Here is a 24,938-nt window from a genome sequence, read left to right on the forward strand (position 1 = left end):
TTACTCCAGTCTCCAGTATCACATGATCCCTCAGGAATCATTCTAATATGTTGATTTAGTCATATGTTGATTATCAATGTTGAAAACAGCTGTGCTGCCTAATATTTTTCTGGATATATGTTTTTCAGGATTCTTTGATAAATAGAGAGTTCAAAAGTGCAGCATTTATTTGAAATAGAAATCTTTTGTAGCATTTAAAATCTTTTACTTTCACCTTTGTTCAATTTAATGCATTCTCACAGAATAAAGAAAAAACAAGCTTTTGAATGGTACTCTACGTTATTGCTAAGTGACTTTCACAATGGAAAAAAGAATGCAATTTTTCCTTCCAGAAACCTATTTTTAAACCCCATTGGATAAAGATAAATATAGGAAAAAACATTATTGTTTGAGATTAAACCCCAATAAAGGGGGCAAATCTGTCATACGACAACATAATTCACAACAATGTAAGAGACCGCATTCTTGCAAAGCTTAAATCATTGTTAAGCGTGCCTCCAGGCCCTTGCCTCCTCCTTAACTGGTGTGAACACAAATACACTGGTGTTAAGAGAGTCTGCCGTAGCACGTCTGGCACGATGGGATCACTTCCTTCTGTAGACTGGGCACCCACTGTCAGCTCGACCCCGAATAATTAACCTCTGCCACTGGGGTTCAACAAGAAAACAATCCCACAGAGCTCTGTGTGTATGCTAGCGTGACTGTGTGTGCCCCGTCTACAGGTGCCTGTGAGGGTGTTAAGTGTCATCCTTCTCGTCAGCTGCAGGCATCGGGCAGGGTAATGGAGAAGGCTAAGAACACATGCCCAGTGCTTCGGACGACGTAGCAGGTGGCTGAAAGCGGGTCGCGCAAGGCTGGGTCTTTGACTGAGGTGACTAGGTTAATTAAGGGGTGAGTCTTCAGGGCCTGGGGGGCCCCAGGGCAGGCGGTTGGGGGGTTTTGGGGAAGGGTTGATCGAGCGCAGAAAGAGGCCATGCCACTCACCCGCTCTGCTTCCTGTGGGGTATCTGTGCCTCTCTTCACGAGCGGACCTCTGGATTCATAAACTCGCATAAACTCATGCACACGTGTAGCACATATGTTCTTTGGGACCTGAAGGAAGTGTTTTTTAACTGAGTGTGTTGTTTCTCTAGAGCTCACGGTTGTGAAAATGCAGCTGTGCAAATCCACATCGAACCGAAAAAACAACAGGCCGTGTTGATCCAAAACAAAGCATTGAGTTAAGCGCGTCTGATTGTAAAATGAGTCTGGATGTCAGGTACAGAAGATCTGTAAGCTATTATTATGGAAGAGTCTGGGTCTCAGGGTGGGTCACAGGGAGGCAGTGAAGTTTGGCAGGTATCATAAAACAGAAATTGAACGTGACCTTTTGTGTGTTCAAAAGATGAAGAGGAGGATGAAGAGTTCACAGAAACGAAAGCTGGATACAAGGATACAAAGGAAGGTAAGAGCTAATTCTTACAAAACCTGCCTTTGAGAATATTCAGATGAATATTCAGGGAAATGATAGAAAGACAGAAATGATACTTACATAAGCAAAATGGTTTTTAATAATAATGATAATAATAATAATAATATTTATTTATTTATTATGTTTTTTTATATCATTTTAAATTATTCATATTAATAAAACCATTACAAGTATTACTACTTTATATTATTATATTTTTTCTTTTCTTTTCTTATATTTTATTATTAGAACATTTTATTATTAGTTTTTATGCCATAATGCTGCAACATTCCCTAACTATCAAATATTATATTGTATTATATTATTTTATAGTATAGTATATCATGGTATAGTATAGAATAGTACAGTACAGTATAGTATAAATATAGTATATTATATTATCAGAAAGCACTGTATTTTATGTTCTAATGCTATAACATGGCACAGCTAGAGCTATATATTATATTGTTTAAAAAGATACTAAATTAGGTCTTTTTTATTTTATTATAGTGTTAAAATTAGTCTGTTGTATTTAAACGGATTGTTATAAAAACTATGACATATCCCAATTTAGATAGCAAGATGTGTGTGTGAAGGTGTTCCAAAGGTTGTGCTCTGTTAAAAAACATATTCTCTACACCTACTGCCTCCACCTGGCTCAAATTTAGCACGTTTGACTTCTGTATGTTGGATGTTACACGGAACAACATCTGCTTAGTTCAGACTCAACAAGAGAGACGTCTCTTTACAGTAAAGCCTGACGTTGAGGTGCATGTTCTGCACACATGTTCCATAAGTACTAATAGAAACCATAACAGATCTGTAAATAAATTACCCACACTGACTAAAATGGCATTCAATCAAGCTGTTCCACAAGGGCAATCCCTTCTGTGTTGGCATAGCTGGGATTTTATTGTCGCCTTCTTTTGAAGTTTCAAAGTGAAATACATCCCGTTAGTGGTTAATAAGCCATGGGTGGAGTGACATGACATTGAGGGGTTTATTAACATGACGTAGCACCTCTAATAATTTGCTGTGTGATTTACAGCTTGTGCTGTTATGCAAGTCATTCGACGTAAAACCTTCCGCCAGTGAAGTAATGTGTCTATATTACAGTACAGTCAGCATTTAAAACTATGATGCAAACATTTCCGCTACTGTACAAGTCACATTTTTCCTACCTGTGCTGCTTTAGTAGTTTGTGTTTGGGCCTCGCACACGTCAAAATTCCCAAAGTCACCAAACAGGATCAACAGAGCGTTGAGTGGCTACTCGCGTGTGACCCTTCCAGCCGTATCAGATGGCATTCTCGCCGGTCGGGGGCTGGGCTTATCGGGCCACGGCATTCTGGGTCAGGCCTGATCAAACTTTAATGTCACTAGACCCCAGCAAGTGGACTTCAAAGCGAGCGGAGAGTGCATTCTTTGTGCAAGTGTACAGGGTAAATAACTAGAGAGAGGCCGGACAGAGGCAGACTGTGAAAGCACACGAGGGCTTTGACTCCACGCTGACTTTGATCATGCTTTTGTCTTCCTTATGAGTCATCAAAAAAGGAACGCAAATCAAGTGGGCTCAGATCAAAGGGACGGGCCCCTAATAGTCTGGGAGAAAATGGAGAAACGCAATAACATCAAAAACGGAGGAGAAAAACTGGGCTTGCTGTCATTATGGAGAAACAAACTAAGAGAGGTGTGTGTGGTGTGTTCGCTAATGTATTTGCTTATTCATTTATTGTTTGTTTGTTTGTCATTTTTACGCCCATATCTCCCTTCTAATTGGCTTAACTACCTTCAAGGCTTGTTGGGAGTCAGGAAAAAGAATGCGGGCGAGTTTGTTTAGGTTCAGTTTGTACAGCTACTGTTCAGCGTTATGCCGTATGGCCATGATTTTGTCTGTGGTTAAATCCGTTTGTTAGTGTTATTGTATGTAAGTGGTAGGTATAAACACAGCCCATCTTTGCGGCCAAGATGCTTTTGTGTGTTTGTGTATTAAAACGTATGGCCTGTTCTGTGTTTATTTACTCGGCAGCTGTGTTTACGTCTTCATTTTGTTGTGTTTTGTCTTGTGTGTGTATCAGGCCACCCGCGGGAGCTGACAGAGGAAGAGAAACAGCAGGTTTTGCACTCGGAGGAGTTCCTCATCTTCTTCGACCGCAGTATTCGTATGATAGAAAGAGCTTTAGCTGAGGACTCCAACATCTTCTTCGATTACAGCGGACGTGACCTGGAGGATAAAGAGGGGTGAGAAAGTGATGCGTAACACAGATGATTTCTAAGTTATATATGAAGTATTTTATCTATTTATTATTTAGTTTATTTTTATATTTTATTTCAATATTAAAGTGATAGTTAACACAAACATGAAAAGTTGTCATCATTTACTCACAATCATGTTGTTCCAAACCTGTATAAGTTTCTTTCTTATGTTGAACATTAAAGAAGATATTTTGAAGAATGCTGGTAATCGAACAGTTGAAGGTCCCCATTGACTTCTATAGTATTTCTTTCCCTAACTATGGAAGTTAATGGTTTGGCTCTTCAAAATAACTTAATATTTGTTCAACATAATAAAGAAACCTATACAGGTTTGGAACGACATGAGGGTGAGTAAATGATGACAAAATTAAAAAAATTCAAAAGTCATACATTATAAATGGTTAATTACTAATGGTTATGTTATTGTGAAATGAAATTTATGTGAAAAGGTGGACCACAATGACATCCATGGTAATTAATCTACATGAAATGAAACCCAAAACACAATATAAACTGCTTAAATCATCTGGATTTCATTTGCATATTATGTAAATTTAATATTTACATAATATCATTTTCAAGCAATGGATGTATAGGTTGCTCCAGTGTTTTATGCTCTGTCATAAAAGCCTGTTAAAATTATAAAATTTTTAAAAATAAATTTATAGTGAATTTTCAACAAATATTTTGCAGTACCCAGTAATGTAAATGTAACAAAAATAAGAAGGGGTCAATGTTAGTCTGTAGTATTTATAATTAGGCTGATATAAAAACAATAGAAGACTATAGTATGCTCTTAACAAGCTAAGTGTGTGTGTGTGTGTGTGTGTGTGTGTGTGTGTGTGTGTGTGCGCGCGCGCCCGCGCGTGTGTGCATTGTTCTTTCTATCTATCGATCGTGTCTGACTGACTGTCTGACTGTCTGTCTGTCTGTCTGTCTGACTGACTGTCTGTCTGTCTGACTGACTGACTGTCTGTCTGTCTGTCTATTATCTGCTTTAATTTTCTGTTGTATATGTAAAGTGTGTATTAAAACCCCAGAGCCAATGTTAATAAGAGTATCTCCCTGTTAGAGATCTGCAGGGTGGCTCCAGTCTCTCTTTCAATCGTCTGTTCTATGATGAGCACTGGTCACATCATCGGGTCATCACCTGTCTGGACTGGTCCCCTCAGGTAGACTGACCTCCCTCTCTGACCTCCTGTATGTGTCAGCACCTGTTAATTTAAAAGGGAGAATCCTCCCATTCTTTGTCTCTGAGTCAGCTTTATCATCCTCTTCTCTGTTCTCTCTCATCTTTCTCCTGCCTTTACTCTCTTCTCTTCATATTTCCAGTACCCTGAGCTCTTGGTGGCCTCCTACAACAATAATGAAGACGCTCCTCGTGAGCCAGACGGTGTGGCTTTGGTGTGGAATATGAAATTCAAGAAGACCACACAATGTGTACATCTACCACTGCCAGGTGAAAACCCTTAACACAAAACAACTTTACACCCTTACCCTCCAAAAATAACTTCACACTGATTATTAAGGGAGTGAAAATTGTGCAGGAAAATGTTAAATTGTGTGAAAATGTGATCATTTACTCACCCACATGTCATTCTCAACCTGTATGAGTTTTAACTCTGCAGAACTTGAAAGAACATATTTAGAAGAATGTTGGTAACCAAAGAGTTGCTGGCAGCCATTGACTTCCATAGTATTTTTTTCTCAATGTCCAGCTACGGCTACCAGTTTGGTTACCAGCATTCTTCAAAATACCTTTGTGTTCAACAGAAGAAAGAAGCTCACACAGGTTTGTAACTTAAAGGTAAGTAAATTATGACAGAATTTTCATTTTTGGGTGACCTATCCCTTTAAGACATTGTAAACAAATTTGGGTTTAACTATTTATTTTAGTTTTTAAAGTTTTAACTTTTCGCTGAGTTAAAAATACATTTATTACGTTTATTGTTACAAACTGAATGCTATATTGCATATTATTTAAAAAAGTGTAGGCAGCATGTAGTACTTACAATGCAGTAAGCATCTCACTAGTATCCTATTCCAAAAATACCAGTAGGATTCCAAGCACTTCACAATAAAATTATAATAAAACGATCTAATTGGAAAGCCATGATAAAGGAAGTGGTAGCTTCAATAAAAGGGAGATCTAATGGAGCGTACCACTTCAGATGACGAAATGCATTTAAATGAGCCTAAGGTGATTTAATTAAAGGTACATGCTGGCCTTGGAATACCGCAGCGGAACAGAACACCTTATTACGGTGTGTGTCCGCTTGGGTCAGGCCAAAATAATCCTGAGGCTTGTGTGTAAAACATATCTGGTGTCGGTTTTGACGCTAATTATAAAAGACTCTGGGTTGAGAGTCTTTTCAGGGAGACGACCAAGTAAGCGAATCTGGGAGGCGACAGCCTGGTGCGAGGGAGAGATATTAGAGAGACATTTCTGTAATAAAAAGATGTGGCTCACCACTTCCTAATCCTACCAGCCGCATATGTTTGCCCACCCACATGGTCTGCTCGTGCATGTGCTGCTTTTCCAGTGCCCAGCACCTCTCACATGCACACAGACGGATACACATACACATGCTCGTTTACACACACAGTTATAACCAAAGCATACTCAGACATGCCATATTGCACATGCTTAAAAACATCAGACTTTCGTATTACACAACTCTTTTAATTGCATTTTTTATCTTTTTTTGATTAAAACTAATTTTTAATTCTATCAATTCAAACATAATTTTGAGGACGTCTTACAGACTGCAAACGTTTATGGCCACTGGTTTAAAAATTGTTTGTAAAATTTCTGTTTCAGTTCTGTTTCATGGTTTCATATTAAGAACATTTTTCTTGGTAGGTAATTTTTTTTATTTGGCTCTTTATTTTTCAATTTAAAAAAAAAAAAATGTCCGCTAAAAGCTTGCTTAATCTGCAGGAAATATTGATTATGAAATATTAATTGAACCTCAGGAGGTCAAACTATGTATTAGTGTGTTTTTTTTCTGTTCATTTTAAATGAGGTTTACAAGCCTGTTAACAGAATATGGGAAATGTCTAATGGCAGTTTAAAATCCTGAAATATGTGATTTTTATTTATTTTTATTTTTCACTTTTTTATATATTTTTTTAGAAAATTAAAACATTAAATAAACATTAAAGTTAACGACCCTGCAAATTTAGCCTAAATTAGGCTGTTGCTGAGTAAGGGATAAAGGGGTAGTTTGGGACCAAATGCCTGTTTGTAGTTGTTACATTTATTTCTAATAAATTAAAGACACATCAGTATTTCTTGCAATGAATTTGGGTTACAGTATTTAATGGTCAGCACTACAATTTGTGTAAAAATCTAAAAGAAAAAAGGAAGTAGGTTATTATACATTTGTCTTCCCAGGATGCTGTAGAAAGGGTCCAAATTATGTTATTTCTTGGGAGTCACAATGTAACTGTACATGGTGTAGCAGGAATTTAATGTAACACTTGCTACTTTTCATCCTAGACCAATTTTATCTAGTTTATATATAATAGTTTTCACAACAAATAAGACACTAAAATAAACTGTATTTTATAGAAAGTGCCTTGTATTTTTGATTGTGTTGTCACACAGGAGCATAAATGAAGACTCCCTTTGACCTGCCTCACTCTGTCCTTTTCTTCTCTACAGCTCAGTGCTACAAAAAGATGGGATGTATTGAAAGCATATATACAATAAAAACGCAAGATGAATAACACACAATGGCATTTCACAGCTTTCCTTCAGAGTGGCCTGAGGTTCAACCATCCTTTTTTCATCACGAGGAGAGAAATGGTGAGAGAAGCACAGGATCTCCAAACATTTGGCCGTTGGCTGAGGATGAAAGAGGTTGGACCAATTTGCAGAGAAACGGCGGTGCTCCCCACTCACTAGATCGGGAATCTTATGGATCTTAATGTGCGAGCATGTTCTGCCGCTTAACCTCCCGAAACCACACTGATCTTATTCCCTCTGAGGTACATGCATGCAAGAGCCATATAGTCATCCCCCACACACTCCTCTCCTCTCTTCTTCTCCCCTCCTATTCTCCCTTTGCGGCTTCCCTCACTTTTGGCAGGCCATGCGGCGGAGTTCAGCAGTTTTGCAGTCATTTTTCCAGATTTACCCACAGCCGCCACTTTCATGTGCTGGATACTTCAGAAACCCTCCCTCCAGCGCCGCTGTCTCCCACTTTTCCCTCAGTTTCTCTTTTTGCTGTTCCATCTTTACCTCTTTTTGCCACATCTCTCTCTCTCTCCTATATATACTTCTTCTCACACTCTAGCTCTGTTCCAAAGCCTAGTGAGCTGACTCGCTGTCTACTTAGGCAGGTTCCTAGCCATTATGGAATCTCATAAGGGAACGTACTATATACGCAGCACCTCCAAACACCACATAAATAACACTTATCATGGGAAACTTGACTCACAATTTATTTCAGTAGAGTTTTCCATTAGCATATCACTAAGCTTACAGAGTGATTCTCTAATAAGCATTAAAAATCATAGTTTTATTTGTAGATTTTTATTTTAAGATTTAAGATTGCCTTCAGCTCAGAGTTTGGGGTCGGTAGGATTTATTATTATTTTTTTATGTTTTCAGACATTTAAAAATGAAACATTTCGACAAGTCTTTTATGCTCATCTTAGGCTGCATTTATTTAATAAAAAATACAACAAAACAGCAATATTGTGAAATATTATTACAATTTAAAATAAAACTAATTCTGTTTTAATATATTTTAAATGGTAATTTATTTCTGTGATGGCACATGTAATTTGTAACAAAAATATAAATTTATTGAACAAATTTAATTTTAATCAGTTTCTTAATGTTTTTGCTCCATATTTGTGCAGTTTTTGGAGGATTCGTGATATTTTTTAAATGTATATAAATAAATAAAAAGATATATATATTTTTTAATAGATTTTTATACAAAACCAGCTTTTTATGTCAAATTCACTTTACAAAAGACCCACATTCCTCATTTTAATTCATGGGGATAACATGGTCAATGTGCCATAGTTTAATGCCAAATTGTTTCCATCTATTTGAATTTTTTTTAAGTTAAACCATGAACACCAGAAAGCCACCAGATGGTTCTAGAGCTCAATTACTCAATGGCTCATTTGCCATTTCCACAGGTATAGATCTTTTCACAAGTTTTTTATTTAGATTTATGTTAAGAGATTATAAAATTGTTATTGTAATAGTATAAAATGACTCTTTGTCAGAGTTTAGCATTTTTTTGTACTGAAATATAATATTTTGCAATTATGACACATAATTACAGTCAAACCTCTATGTGGTGTTATATGTGTGTATTACATGTACATTTACATTTAGTCATTTAGCAGACGCTTTTATCCAAAGCGACTTACAAATGAGGACAATGGAAGCAATCAAAATCAACAAAAGAGCAATGATATACAAGTGCTATAACAAGTCTCAGTTAGCTTAACGCAGTACACGTAGCAAGGGTTTTTTAAATAATATAATAAATAAAAAGAAAACAGATAGAATAGAAAAAGAATAGAGCAAGCTAGTGTTAGAGGTCTTTTTTGCTTTTGTTAATTGTATAATAAATGAAAAGAAAACCGATAGAATACAAAAAGATTAGAAAGCAAGTGTTAGTTTTTTTTTAAGAAAACAAGCAGCAAATGAATAGAGTGCAAGTCTAAAAGGGACAAGTGTTTTTTTTTAAGAATAGAGTTAGAATAGAGAGTGCTAGAGTTAGAGGGTCAAATAAAGATGGAAGAGATATGTTTTTAGCCGATTCTTGAAGATGGATATTAGTGTGTATATGTGTGTGTATGTGTGTGCTTGCATTTATTCTCCATCGTGGATGTGCTGTGGTGTCCCTCCATCATTTCTGTGTGTGTTCTTCATTGTAGCTCTGTATTTTTGTATCATTGTATTTTTATTTGACAAGTTATGTAAGAGAGAGCCACTCGTGTCATGTCAATTTTTCATTTCTTATGAGTGGATTTTATGGGTTTGGGGGGCTTTGGGGTGTGGGGTGGGGGTTGTGTGTGTTTTTAACTGACATTTTTGACAAATTATGTAACAAAAAATCTATTTCATAGTCTCCCATTGATGTCTATGGGTGATTTTTGGGGGGTGGGGGGTTAAGGTGTGTGTGCGAGCATAATTGTTCTGCATCGTGAACGTGTGGAAGGGTTGCCGCTTCATTTCCGTGTATTTTGTGGTCTGCATTGTGGTGGATGTAGTGATTTTATTTGACAAATTAAAAAGAACAAGGATCAATTTGATCTTTTCCCCATTCATTTCAATGTGGGGTCTCAGAGACCCCAAACATGATGAGAGGGATATTTTTTACACTAACATACAACCAGATATCAATCCAGTTTATTTTTTTTTATTTGTAGATTTACCAAGTGTTGACAGCCATACAAAGTCTCATGCCATTTAGATAAAGGGAACTTTTTTTTTTTTTCTTCAGCAAACGTCATTTGGGTTCAAAAAGACCCCAAACAGTGCATAAGGGTTAAAAAAATGTACTGACCCCAAAATTTTCAACAGTTTGAAACCACACCTGTAGTGCACTTTAAAATGTTCTTGTACAACGGCAGCTTACTAGAATTTGAAACACAGAGCTTCTGTCTTACGTTTGTCTTTTCTTTATCCTCGCCTCCCTCGTTTCAGCTTCAGCTTCGAACGGTTTCAGAAGGCCACTCCTTTTCAGACGGTTGTGGAATATTTCTGAGGTGGTTTGGGTTTGTTTTGGGCTCTGTGTGGTGTGATCTTGGCTCTCTGATCTCTGCTGTTCTTTCGGGCCCATCATCACAGCAGGCCCAGTTCGCCAGTAACATTACATGACCTTCTAAAGTGGGCTGCCTCTCGCCACATCAAGGGCACACCCCAAAAAACTGCTCACCGATACTGTCAGCCCTCATCTGCATCGCCTACATTTTATTGATATCATTTATATTTTACCCAGGATGACTCTATGTGAACCCCTGCTGGATGCCTCAGGCTCACTGAATAGAGGTTGGCACAGAGGAAGATGTGTTTGCAGGAGCTTGGAGAGATGCCCATTCTGTATAATGCTGGTGGATGGAGTTGCATGTGCTCATAAAGCTGAGTGTAGAAAGGCTTCAAAACCACTCACAGCTTTTGAAACAGGAAGAGCAGAGACCTCCGGTCCACTATGGTTTTACTGCCTACTCTTGTATCCACATATATTACCAGATAGGAATGGGTCATTATGGTTGACTGGTTTATTTGGATTTTGGATCTTTTTTGTTCGTTTTTTGGTGTTTTATCTGTAGTTCTTTCAGATAAAAGAAAGTGCTTCAGCTGTTAAACCTGCACAGAAAGCTTGTGTTTTAAAGGGATAGTTCACCCAAAAATTTAAATTCTCTCATTAATTACTCACCAATAGCTTGTAATGAGAAATATTCTCAATAAAAAAAACAACAAACAGGAAATTTCCTTACATTAACTGTACACCCACAAAAAAAACCTAATAAGTAACATTGTGCTCCCATGATTTTGTGGGGACTGTATATTCCGTTTAATATAGACACACATTTTGGAATGTATCCCACCTGTATGTTTAATACTCGGGGGCCAGTTGAAGCAGGTCGACATCTGAAAATTACTGAAAAGACAGTCAACCAGTGTATTGAGACAAAGTGAGCTAATTCCAGTAGCAAAAGCTTGCTTGAATAATGGTGTTTATGGCTTCCAGTAAAACTAAGGAGGTAGTTTCAGGCGTTGGAGATAGACAGATCTTAACCCACACTCTCCATATGGTGTGAATATACAGCCTTTTCATCCCTTTTCCTCTCAGCGTCTTGTGCCTTTGCCATGTTTAGATTATAACTTTAAAGAGAGTTCAAATACTTGTCATATTTATCTGCGCTTCGTTATGGAGCAAAAGGTCTCTCTGGATTTATGTGGTTACAGTAATGAGGGAAGTATACATCAGATGTTTTGTAAACTGAGATTGCCCTATGACATGTTATTCATCATTAAAGGCTGAAGCGATGACTACAGCACTACTCAAGTCAACATTGTTTTTTGTACATGTTTTTTGCGATTTTCACATAATTGCCAACAAGAAACTGTCAGACATTATGAATGCCTTTTTTCTTTGAACAGGGACAAATCTCACACAAATTAGATACTTCAAAACTTATCCAATCAAAATTAAACTAGTAATCTGTTAAGCTAAAGACTTCAGTTTAACTTTAAGAACAGACAACGGACAGATCGAGTCATCAGAGGTTGCTGCAGGACACAGTGATGATACCGCAGCAGACGAGTCTGATAAAAACAGAGGCCTGCGGTGTACGGATACAGCCCAGCGATGGCCGTGATTGGCTGTTGGCTGGACTGCTCTCCTGAGCTGAAGTTTCAGGTTACGATACTTCATTAAGTCTCTGATTAATGGCCTCATATTGGAGTTATTACCCTCTTGTTGTGGTGACCCCAGCTCATGTTCATTAGCCCAGTAATGAAGCGCTGGTCTGGGGAGCGTGTCCCTGACACATGACTATAGGAGAGAGCGAGAAAGAGACTTGGTTCAGAGGTCGGCTTGTGGCTCTGATTGAAATAGCCGTGTATTTAAGCAGCAATGTTCCCCTGTCTCTGTGTTAGTATTCAGGACTGACTGATCATTAATCACAGAACTGAGATAATTTTCCAGCAGTATACTGGCAATCAGACTAATCAAGACTTGAGTGAAACTTTTCAACCTCTTAAAAGATACTAATCAATTTATTAACTGAAATGTTGGCTTTTGTTGTCCAGTGATTGTATTATTGCAGTCGGTTTAGTACCTTGCTCGTATCTGCTTTCCATTTTATTTTCTACAATAACATTGTAGTTAGGGGTGGGAATCATAAGAAATCTAAAACAATTATTGGAAAGGTGACTTAATGACTACTCATTTATTCAGTATTCATTGTCTTTTTTAAATGTGGCATAAGTCCACATCAATCAATGGCTTTAACTGTATTACATAATGCTAAACAAACAAAAATGTGGTGACATTTAATTTATTCTATTGTATTTTATAAAATACCACTGATTATAGAACTCACAAGTTGTAAGCTGTATGTGTTTGAGTCACTAAAAAGAACCAATGATAAGATTCATTTATTTGTGAATCGCTTGGAATACACTGGTTGCACTGTATGGTTTTGATTCACCAAAAAGAACCTGCTCATCAGAATCATTTGTTCGCAAATCGTTTTGGGTGTACGTATGTAAAAGTATGACTTTCATTCAAAGAAAAGGCTCAAAAGAGTCATTTGTTCGTGAATTGAATTCTGAAAACCCTGGTTGCACTCTTTGGTTTTGATTAAAAGTTATTTGCTTGGAAATATGACTGCTCACTTCATGCTGTATGGTTTTCATTCAGAAAAGACTCATGAGAGTCATTCAAGAATCAAACTACATTGATTACAGAATGAATTATATGTTTTGCATTGTAAATTCAGTAGTGGTGTTGCAATAGCTGCAAGAGTATTTGTTTAGAATAATGCAATTGCAACAACCATTAATGAAACACAACATAATTCGATTCCTGTATGTAAATGAATGAAATCATTTCTGAATAAGAACCGGTGTTTGATATTTACGTTGTATTTCTCTGTCAGGCCGCAGTCAATCACACAGTCGGTCATGTATTTCAAAATTTTCCAAATAATCTCCAGTCCAACCATCAAACACTTTTGTCTTAATGCATTTAAACTTTAAACAGTTTGGCTTGCGTGTCCTGAGTGTAAATAAACTCAACTCGCCTTTATTTTTACCCCTCCAACTTAGTTTATTTTGAGTCCTTTTGAAAAACCACCTCGCATATGAGGCTGCTCCCGAACCCTCTTAGAAGCTGTATTTTTTTTAGAGGGGGGAACGAATGAAAGAAAAGAGAAGCGTGTTTTCTTTTTCTCTGGTTTGTTTTCCAGTCACTTTAAAATGAACTCTGGGTGCATGACGAGAAGGCCGCAGATGGTGCGGTATACGATGGGAGACAGTCGTAGTCTTTGCTTTACAGATGGCTGGAGAGCGCTATGAAAACAAGACTTTTACACTTCTGTCCCGACGCTGTCACACCACGGCTAAAAAGACAGTTTTGCAAGTAAAACAAAATATCGCTGTCTCCTTGCTGTCAGTAATTGGTCTCCTGAGATAATTGTAAAAGTGCGTTAGTAAGGGCGCTACAGAGAATTTTGTGTGAAAATATGTAAGCATGTGGGCACGTTTCATGAGACAGGCACTGAAGAGGAACTAAAAACTCGATAAAAGTGAAGACAGAGGGAAAGTTCAAGGCTAAGGCTGTCACAACATAAGGCCGCACTTTTTTTCGCTCTAGTGCACTCTGTTTATGATGCTGTAATATAAAACTGCTGCTCCAAAAATCCCTAACATAGTCCTGATCTCCATTATTCTTTTGTCCTAAAGATTTTGTCTTGTCATCTCTTTTGCAGCCTCCAGTGGTGTCCGTGGGTTTTGCTCGGTTTCATCCTAATCTGTTGGTGGGTGGCACGTACTTGGGGCAGATTGTTCTCTGGGACAACCGAAGTCACAGAAGAACGCCAGTTCAGAGGACCCCCCTGTCTGCTCCAGCACACACAGTAAGAGAACCTACAGATACAATCATCTATCACACTCCATCATGAATTCAGTCTTATTCTGTGGAACACATAAGGAGTTACATCAGAATGCCCAAGCCACTCTTTTACATATAATGAAAGTGAATAGTGATTATGACTGTCAAGCATGATTTTCAGTGAGTAACAACTTAAATCTTAGTCTGTTTTACTACCCAAAGCTCAAAGAGTCTTTTCTTGTGAAAAAGTGTGCTTAATTGTACTGAATGTTCACTTGTAATGTACTTCAAATTTTAAATGTATATTTTTAAAATAAAACTGTACTTGCAGATAATTAATGAAATAAAAGGCCTCTTAAGTGTACTTTCATTAACGTTTCTTAACACACTTTAAGTACACTTTTAAGAAGTGCACTTAATAATGACCAAATTAAAAGTTTACTTTAAAGTACATTTTAATAAATTTTGTCATACACTGACGTGTGGACTAACATACTAAAGCACATGTAAAGTACTTGATTATAATTTTATACAGTTGACATTTTGAATGTAATATTTTAAATTCACTAAATTGCTGCTTCATCATTGCAAATTTCCAATTATAATAAATTTAAATTCATTTAAATGCACATTTTACTGCTTGACAGTATATTGGGCAATGCACTTTTACCATATTTCAAAAATGATAAGAATACATATAAAGATATAGTTAAATCTTACTATAGTAAAATCACTCTTAACTGCAACTAATTGTGTTTAATATAAATTGTAACCTTTTTATATTTTAATTTATTTGCAGCTAATCCATTTAAGAGTCTGAAAACATTACATTCAGTTTACACTTAACTACTGTATATGCCTTTAAAGTATATTATTTACATCATAAGTACTCCTTTTTTTTTTTTTTAAAGAATGCAAATTGTACTACTATATATGATCCTGGACCACAAAACCAGTCATAAGTCGCACAGGTATATTTGTTGCAATAGCCAACAATACATTGTATGGGTCAAAATGATCACATTTTCTTTAATGCCAATAATCATTAGGATATTAAGTAAAGATCATATTCCATGAAGATATTTTGTAAATTTCCTACCGTAAATATATCAAAACTTAATTTCTGATTAGTAATATGCATTGCTAACGACTTCATTTGGACAACTTTAAAAGCAATTTTCTCAATATTTAGATTTTTTTGAACCCTCAGATTCCAGATTTTCAAATAGTTGTATCTCGACCAAATATTGTCTTATCCTAACAAACCATACATCAATGGAAAGCTTATTCAGCTTTCAGATTATTTATAAATCTCAATTTCAAACAATTGACCCTAATGACTGGTTTTGTGGTCCTGGGTCACATATGATAACACTTTTATGGTGCTTTTTTTGTCTATTTTGATTCCCATTTGCTTTTATTGTATGGAAGAGAGCAGCATGAACATTCTTAAAAACATATTTTGTGTTTCACAGAACATAGAAAATGTGAATTATCCTTTTAACCGGACACTCACATTATGACATGATGCTGGTAGCAATCACCCCTTAACGTTTTCCTGACCTCGTCTACTCTCTGTGCAAAAGGCCTGTATCACCGTCTACCCAGGGCTAGTCTCAGTCTGTCAGCACAGTCAGGCTCAATGAGCCCCATCTAACTCCTTGTCATGCAATAAAGACAGTACAGCCTAGTAGCAGAGGAAAGGGATGTCCATAGACCCTTATTGTGCTCAGCTGCCACACACACGGCCCCTGAATGCCATACATGCTGAAGGTTTAAACTCTTGTGCCCTCAATAATGAAAGCCTATGTCCCGACCGCCATCTCACCACTCCGCCGGCCCGTCTGAAAGAGCCCATTGTTGGTCAAAAAACAAAAATCTAATTGACGGCAATAATGGATTCACAAAATCGACTGTATTTGCAGAAGGGCAGATGCTCAGGCCAGGTTAGTTCACAAGCTAGGTATTGTCTGAGTAGACATTCTGTTCATAACTTATCCCTAGATGTTTGCTGGCCATGTATAACACTTTCTTGAATTTCTCACATTTGTCATACAGTTGTATGTGACATACTGTAAATGTATTTTTCTCAAAGCACCCTGTCTACTGGGTCAATGTGGTTGGCACTCAGAACGCCAGCAACCTGATCACTGCGTCCACAGACGGCCGGATGTGCTCCTGGAGCCTGGATATGCTGTCACAGCCTCAGGTCAGTGCTGATGCTATACCAGCATCCACCACACCTGTATCAAAATCTGCTTGCTCAATCCATGTGTGTCTGTTGTAGAGCATGGAGCTTGTTTATAACAAGTCTAAGCTAGTGGCTGTGACTGGGATGGCCTTCCCCACTAGAGACGGCAATAATTATATAGTTGGCAGTGAGGAGGGAACAGTGTATACAGCATCCAGACACGGCAGGTTAGTGGCACATACACGCATACACTTGACACACCGTCCATCTAATCAGAAGAGTTCAGAGACAAATCAAATATAACTGGGGTCCAAACCATTCAGAGGTAGTCAGAAACACATGTGCCACATTTTTTTAAATCTCATTTGTAGTGATGTCCATACTGGACTGCCTACTCACCTGACAATCAAAACAAGGATTTTAAACTTTGTTGTTGGCTTTCTGATCAGAACATTTGGAAAAGCATTTGCCATCCTAAGGTTTGGGGTCGGTAATATTTTTAATGTTTATGAAAGATCCTTCAGAGATCATGTTAATATGCGGAATTGTTGCACTAGAAACATTTCTTAGAATTATCAGAAATGTTTATCATTATATTATTATGTAATATAATGCACAGAAAAATATAAATATATTATATATAAATATAAATATATTGGAATTTTTAAATCACCATCTTTATTCATTAGCCTACCTTAAGCGTTTTCTATGGGGGAGAAAAAGCTTAATGTGCAGGGTGTTACGTTCATATTCTGGGCTATTCTGCTTTATTAATAGTAATATTATTAATAAGGTTATTAAAATATTAGCCTAATAATTTTATCAGTATTTATTATTATCAAATTTGGTCCTCCAATGTCATTGTTTTAAAACATTAAGCCACATTACCTTGCCTTGAACTAAGTACTTACTTACTGTATTTCTTTATACTTCAGTCCAAGTTCAAAATAAAACTCTGAATCGCTCCATTGTGAACATACAGAGCTGTATGAACCACTGCAAGCTGTAAAGTAAACAGGAAGAGTTTGTCCGAACTCAACTGGTTTTGCGAGAGAACGCAAAAGTTTTACGAGGGAATGCAAACATCTTTTTACGAGAGAACACAAGTTCTACGACGGAATGCAAACATCTTTACGAGAGAATGCAAAAGTTTTGCAAAGGAGCACACATATCTTTGCAAGAAACACAAAAGTTTTGCGAGGGAATGCAAAGTTTCACGAGGGAACGCAAAAGTTTTGCGAGAGAACGCAAAACATTTCAAAAATATTTTTTCCTCCCACTCCGAATTTTTTCCACCACCATGACCCTTTAAGAGCTCAGTATGAGTGTTTAGAATATTCGGAATATGTGGAATATTTTTTTTCAGTGCAAAAAATCTTTGCCTTGTTTTCCAGAAACAAATATAATGTTTTTTTTTTGTTGCTTTTTTTATGTTTATAAAACCCTAATATGTCATGTACAAACCAATCTAATTCAAAATGCACACACAGTTTCCAACATTAATGTAGGCACGTCTTTTCTAAAGAGCATTTTAAGCTCTGCTTTGTTAATGAAGACAGTATCTTGGCATTGTTTTTGTACATGCAAGTAAATCCATTCTGTGTCCAAAGCTTTGAGACCACTGGACAGTGGCTTTTTGCCTTGGAGCTTAATCTGCAAGTTCAGAATGAATGATTGAGTCTCTTGATTGGGGTTCAAACCACATGGACCAAAGAGACTGAGCAAGAGCGGGTTAGGGTGGGAGACGTATGGACATGGTTGTGCTCACAGATATACTGCAATCTGTGTCTGGAGATACTGGCTCAGATCACATTAACCACAGAGTTAGAGAAGCATGAAGGCCAAGTATGAATAAAAGATGGACGTCGAAAGAATGTTAGGGGAGGAGAGAGAGGCATGAATAATAAAAAAAGCGATGGAAAAGTGGGATAGCTTGAAGAAGAGACATCAATGACACAACAGAAACAGAAAACAGAAAACATAAGAAGTAGTTAAAGGGATAGTTCAACTAAAAATGAAAAGGCTGCCTTCATTTTCTCACCCTCATGTTCTTCCAAACTGGTATGAATTTCATTTTTATGTGGAACACAATATGGGAAATTTTAAAGAATGTGCTGGTCGCTCTTTTCCATACAGGTTTTTGAGCTTAAAAAATTCAAAATATCTTGTTTGTTATATATTTCAAGTCTTTTGAGGTCATATTATAGTTGTATATATCATTTTTACAAGTGATTTATTAATTTGTAATATCAGTAATTTACAGGTTTGAGTAAATGATAGAATTTGCAATAACACAAAACGTTATTTGTGGTCAGTAAGATTTTATTTTTAAGGAAAACGGTTTTATTCAGCAAGGATACAATAAATTGATCAAAAGTGATGGTAAAGACATTTATAATGTTAAAAAATATATCAGTTTTACAAATAAATGCTGTTTTTAAACTTTCTATTCATCAAAAAGAATCCTGAAAAATATATCATGATAAAAAAATGAAGCAGCACAACTGTTGCCAACATTTCTGAAGGATCATGTGACATTGAAGACTGGAGTAATGATGCAAAAAATTCAGCTTTGCATCACATGAATAAATTAAATTTCCAATATATTAAAATACAAATCAGTTGTTTTAAATTGCAATATTTAACAATATTACTGGGTTTTATTACTATATTTTTCATCAAATTAAATGCCACATTTTTGAGCAGTAGTGTACATTTTTATGAGAACTGTCCCTTTAAAATGAGTTAACAAAGAGTTCAAAAGCAGAAGAGAGCCAAATAATCTGCAGTAGATGGTGGACACGGGTCATTTAACAAGGAAGTGGCACATCTACTGCCTCAGGCCCTGCGATGAATAATACAGCTGAGCTGCATTAATGAAAGCTAGAGTATATGTATCATGTTCTCACACTCATCGCTATCTGCGCAAACCTACGTAAAGTCCTGAGCTTCCCGAAACCACAACATACCGTCCTGTCACTTTAAGTTGGACTTTCTGTACAAATCTTAGACTTTGTGCATTCTGACAGATATTAAAACATTCCTGGGATGTTATGGATGTGCATGTGTTATTTTTTGGGGACGGGGGAATTCCTTCCCTTTGAGGAGAGCCGCAGGAATGCAGGCCTGTCTCTTTCTCCTGCGTGTGGTTGTAGGCACACCTTAGCTTGGAACATAGCACGCTGTGAGCCTCCACACATTATCAGTCACAGGCAATAATATGAATTTCAAATGACACCTGGTTTGCTATTTTTAGACATTGATGAGTTAGTTTAGCCATTTTATGTTATAAAAATGTTTATTAGGTACAGAGCTGCCTTCATTTTTCTTTTTGTTGTATAACAAAGGCAGTGCTGACAGATAATTCAGTTCCCTTTATTGGTGTCCTATAAAACACAAAAGGAAAAAATGGTGTATGTTTCCCATCAATGCCTGGTCCCTGCTCGGAAAACTCTCCTTGTGCCCTAATTTGCCTTTTTAAGTGCCTGTGGCAAGTCCTTGATGGCTTTTCTATCTGCATCGCAGTCCACGTCTGGGTCTGTGATGGTGGTGACATGTATAAGCACAGTTTACTGTAGGTACATTAACAAGTACATGAGTTACTGGAGACTGAATATATATTAAATCCCATCACTAGACTTCTGTGGAGGAATCAGAGAGGTTATGGAATTAATTCGAGGTCTGCTGAGGAGTATGCACATCACGCTCTGTTAGAGGGGAAAAAATGGCCTGCAAACTGATCTGTAGTCCTCAGGGAGGGCAGAATCAGTGCTGGCGCCTTCAGGATTTGGATTTATTGCTCTGGATCCTGTGGATCAGATCAACTGATGAGCATAGTTAAAGTTCTAATTGGACCTGTACTGGTTTGATCATAATATAACAAAATAACACAATTACCATGTTGGCACATACAGTAACATGCTGAATGTGAAACATAAACCACTATTCATTTCATACTGGTGGATTGTTCATGGATCTTTCTCTCACATATTACCATTATATACTTGGTTCAAAGATGAACATTTTGACCATGATTTACAGAAGACCCACTAAAATGCCATTCAGTTTAACAATAGTTCATGTACCAAAAAATTGTCAGGCATGTTTAGAATCAGAATCATTAGATGACATTAAAAGACTCTATTTAAGGATCACAGTGCAGCTCCCAAAAACCAATGCATTGTCATTTTAAATCTTTACCAATCTTTGCCACTATCCTTCAAACTAGGTTTTACACATTTATCAGTTTTTAATCATTTAAATTATAATTAAATGTATTATGTTCACTTATTCTTTTATATATTTTAATAAGTACAGGTCAGAATAAGTAGGTAGTTACATTTTTACATAGATGTATCTGTATGACAGTGGAACATTATATTTTGATATTTTATTTTCATAGAAGTTATTTGAAACATTAAAGCAGATCCATTTTGGTGTCTGCAGTGATTTTATATACATAGAAAGCATATTAAATGCAAGTAAAGTGTGTGCTTTAAGACACTTTACTTGCATTTAATATGCTTTATATGTATATAAATCACTTTTGTAAATGTAAATTCATGTGGACACCAAAATGGGATAGTCTCTTTGAATTCTCACTACTGATCAAAAGTGTGGAGTCAGTAAGATTTGTTTTTTTTTAATGAAAGAAGTCTCTTATGCTTCTCTTATGCCTCATAATACAGTAAAAAAAAGTAATATTGTGAATTATTATTACAATTTATACAACAGTTCGTTCTGGTTCTCAAATCTGATTGGTTGAGAACCGTGAGCTATTGTACTGGTATCGCTACAGGAATGCCCTTTCACAATTTTGTATCTCTCCGCTTGTTCTAGCCGGGTCTATGTTTTTTTTTTAATTATTCACTGAGCTAATCGTAGAGTATGTTAGTTAATATAAGAAGAAACGTCTAGCTTCGCAGTCTCTCTCTCTCTCATTTGGATGCACGTCTTGCCGCATTGTTTCTCTCTTATAACCTCATTATTTCTCACTAATAACCTAACTGAAGCAGCACATGCCCTTGATACGAATTCTAAAAGCGACGTACGTTTGTTTAACTGCCAACTTGAGCTTTGAATCCATGGCGGAAGGAAGTAGTTCCGCACAAAAGAGGGTTTTATTAGGCACTCCGTTATTTCTTGTTTAATTACACACATGTTCTGTCGAACTGTTGTATAAACGCAATATCACTCATACTCGAGCGATACCGGCTCTATATCAGCAGCTGTGATTGCCTCGTGCCTCTGGCCTAATCACAGCCATGCTGATATAGAGCCATTATCGCTCTCGTACTCGAGTGATATTGCTCATTTAAAATAGCTGTTTTCTATTTTAATATATTTTCAAATGCATTTTCTTAATGGCAAAACTAAATTTTCAGCAGCCATTACTCCAGTCCTCAGTGTCACATGATCTTTCAGAAATCATTATTTGGTGCTCAAAAAAAACTTCTTAATGGTATTATTTTCAATGTTGAAAACAGTAGCCTACTATTTTTTTGTGGAAACTTTTCCATGACTGATGAATAAAAAGTTCAAAAGCATTTATTTAAAAGCTAAATCTTTTGTAACAAATGTCTTTACTCTGACTTTTGATCATTAATGCATACTTGAATAAAAGTATTACTTTCTTTCAAAAACATTTTTACTGATTTCAAAATTGAATGGTAGTATATATTTAAATGGTTTGTTATTTATTCATTCATTGTTTGTTTAATGTTCTAGGCTATCTTTTTGTTTTTGTATGCTTGGACCATCTCAGATTGTGTTACAATAAGTAATACAATAATAAAAAGTGAAGTGATTTTAAGATGAAGGCTGCACCCTGCATGGTGTGTTTTGTTGTGGTGGAGTGTGTCTCAGTGTGGTTCATTAGCGTGCTGTGGTCTGCATTGCTCTCCGCCCAGCTGTCTCCCTCTGTACCTGTGTGGAATGCATCCAGCAATCCTCAGTATCTCTCTCTCTCTCTCTCCCCCCTTTTCTTCTATGCCACAGACAGCTGTTACACTTAGGTTACAGTACACCTTGGAGAGACTTTCATCTAGCGTTTTTTTATGACACTGCTTGAATGTGCAAAGGTTTTAATTAGCTCAATCCCAGACAGGCCCCAGGGCTGCAGCAGCGCCACTCTGTCTACTGCCTATGCCACTCTCTCATTCCGCCTCTCCCTCCATCTTCACCCACTCTCTCGCCCTCCGCTTGTCCCCTTACAACCCCAGCACCTACTTGCTTGTCCTGTTTGCCCTTTCATTCTACCTTTCTCATGATATTTCACCTCTGTTTTCTCATGTTGTGTCCCCCTCAGCAAAACAAGCCGCTGTACTCCTTTGAGGATAACGCAGACTACGTCTACAACGTGATGTGGTCCCCCGTGCACCCCTCACTCTTCGCCGCCGTGGACGGCTTGGGTCGTCTGGATCTGTGGAACTTGACCAACGACACTGAGGTGAGGTAAAGCTTTCGGTCTGGTCCCCCAGATCACACCAGACCAAAGATGCATCAAAACAACAACAAGTTCTTTTCTGTGTGGACGTCTCCCCACAGGCCGCCCTTAAATCAGCTTTCTGACAGCTCCTCACCAACAGCTCCCACAACACTCCAGCGACGTTCCTTTCCACACACACGCATAGTCTGCAAGCTTACGGCTAATTACTCCGATGTGTGCAGATTCCTCTCTCTCCACCATTCCAGAGTCATTGAGTTCCCATGGGCTACAGCCCAGCAAAGCGGTTTAACCTGCTCTTCCAAGGCCACTGACTCTCAAGACCTTCAGGGACAATCACAGCTTTACTTATTGTATGGGACTGAGATATACTGCAAAATATATTTTAAATATTTTCCTAAACATAAACAAGGCAATAAAAAAAATAGGCTTGTTTTCTATGCATATATATATGTATAATTTTATATATATATTTTTTTTAATTATTATATTTAAATAATTGTATAACATTTTTATTCGTTTATTTTTCACTTCACTGGAATATCTTGTTTTAAACATTAAGCTCAATTATTTTGATTGTAAATTTAAAAAACTATGTAAATATATGAAAATAAAATTATATTAATATAATAATCAACTATTTAAAAATCAAGATATATCCTCTGAAAACAAAAGAATTTTCCATTACTCAGCTGGATTTTTTTTTCTTATAGTTTAATCATTAAATATTGTTAGCTTTGTAATTTAATATAGTTCTTTTGATTATAGAAAGTAAAATACTTCAATAAACACCATATCAATTTATGAAAATAAAATTATATTAAAATACATCATAATAAACAAATATTCAAAATATATTCTTAAAAATGTAAATAATTAAAATCATATTCCATTACTCCACTGGAATGTTTTTTATCTTGTTTTTAACATTAACCTCAATTTGTAATGTAAGATACACATTTTGATTATAAAAATAAAGTAATTCAGTAAAAACGATATAAATATGAAAATTAAATTATGCTAAAAATATATACAACAATTTTTCTCATTATGAATAGAATTATTTTTTATAGAATTTTTTTTATATAATTATTAAAAATGATAAGTACAAAACAATTTAATATAAACCTCTCTGAAAATGAGTCTTAATGTCTGAAGCAGTTTGCTCAGTGATGTTTTTAAGAATGTTTAGATATATTTTTCTGAAAACAAGGCCTGATTCAATACTGATTCAGCAGATTTTTGCAGTGTTGGCTTGCAGACTTTGTAGAACAGTGCGGTCATATTAACTGTCATATACTGGATCCAACAGGCATTTGTCACTGATAATGAAGTGTCATCGTGCATCACATGCTATGATGTTGCTTCATGTGACAGTTGACTTAGTGCTACATGGAGCATTCACACAATACGTCAGTCTATAATGGTGTACATGTCTCAGAACTGCGGCCCCTGAGGCCACAGCGCAGAGTCCAGCGAGAGCGTTTGGGTGTTACGTCTCTCCTGTGTGAGATGAGATCTGCTCTGACTGACACTGCCTGTCCACTAAGGAATACACACCCACTTTAATTACATGCTGCTCTGAGATCTGCTGTTCTCCACTCACCCATCTCTCTCTAAACATACGCTGTGGGTTTGCTGGAAGGTAACCAATAAACAGCTCACTGATTGTAAATCATATATACTAAAGTCAAATTGAAATCATAACTGACCTTGATTACCTTCTTAACATACATTTCTGGTCGGACTGAATGATTCTTAGAAAATAATGTTAATGTAATTTCATCTTTCATTTAAAAAAAAAAGTCTGCTTAGATAAAAACCAATCCCATCCTATTTATTTTATTATTAATTATCTTAAATATTCTGTTTAACTCAAGAAAAATGGTAACAAATAAATAAATCATGTTGTTTTAAAGGCTTTGCCAAATGGGGACAGAATGTGAGCTGAATTTAAACCCACAACTGCCATTTGAGCACTGTGTGCTTTTATGCTAAC

The 24,938-nt window shown here is 36.6% G+C and overlaps 1 protein-coding gene across 1 annotated transcript in view; it reads left to right on the plus strand.

Annotated features, from left to right (window-relative positions):
* The first annotated feature begins 1,284 nt into the window (after positions 1–1,284).
* Positions 1,285–24,938, plus strand: part of LOC107593574 (cytoplasmic dynein 1 intermediate chain 1) — a 37,788-nt gene continuing 14,134 nt past the window's right edge. The window contains 9 exon segments of the mRNA XM_016283350.1: positions 1,285–1,306; positions 1,385–1,444; positions 3,528–3,690; positions 4,778–4,877; positions 5,038–5,142; positions 5,144–5,164; positions 14,182–14,328; positions 16,399–16,512; positions 22,802–22,942. Coding sequence (XP_016138836.1) covers positions 1,285–1,306; positions 1,385–1,444; positions 3,528–3,690; positions 4,778–4,877; positions 5,038–5,142; positions 5,144–5,164; positions 14,182–14,328; positions 16,399–16,512; positions 22,802–22,942 — 873 coding nt within the window.

The sequence above is a fragment of the Sinocyclocheilus grahami genome, unplaced genomic scaffold (genome assembly GCF_001515645.1).
Source record: "Sinocyclocheilus grahami isolate Dianchi unplaced genomic scaffold, SAMN03320097.WGS_v1.1 scaffold173.1, whole genome shotgun sequence".
NCBI classification, from domain to species: Eukaryota; Metazoa; Chordata; class Actinopteri; order Cypriniformes; family Cyprinidae; genus Sinocyclocheilus; species Sinocyclocheilus grahami.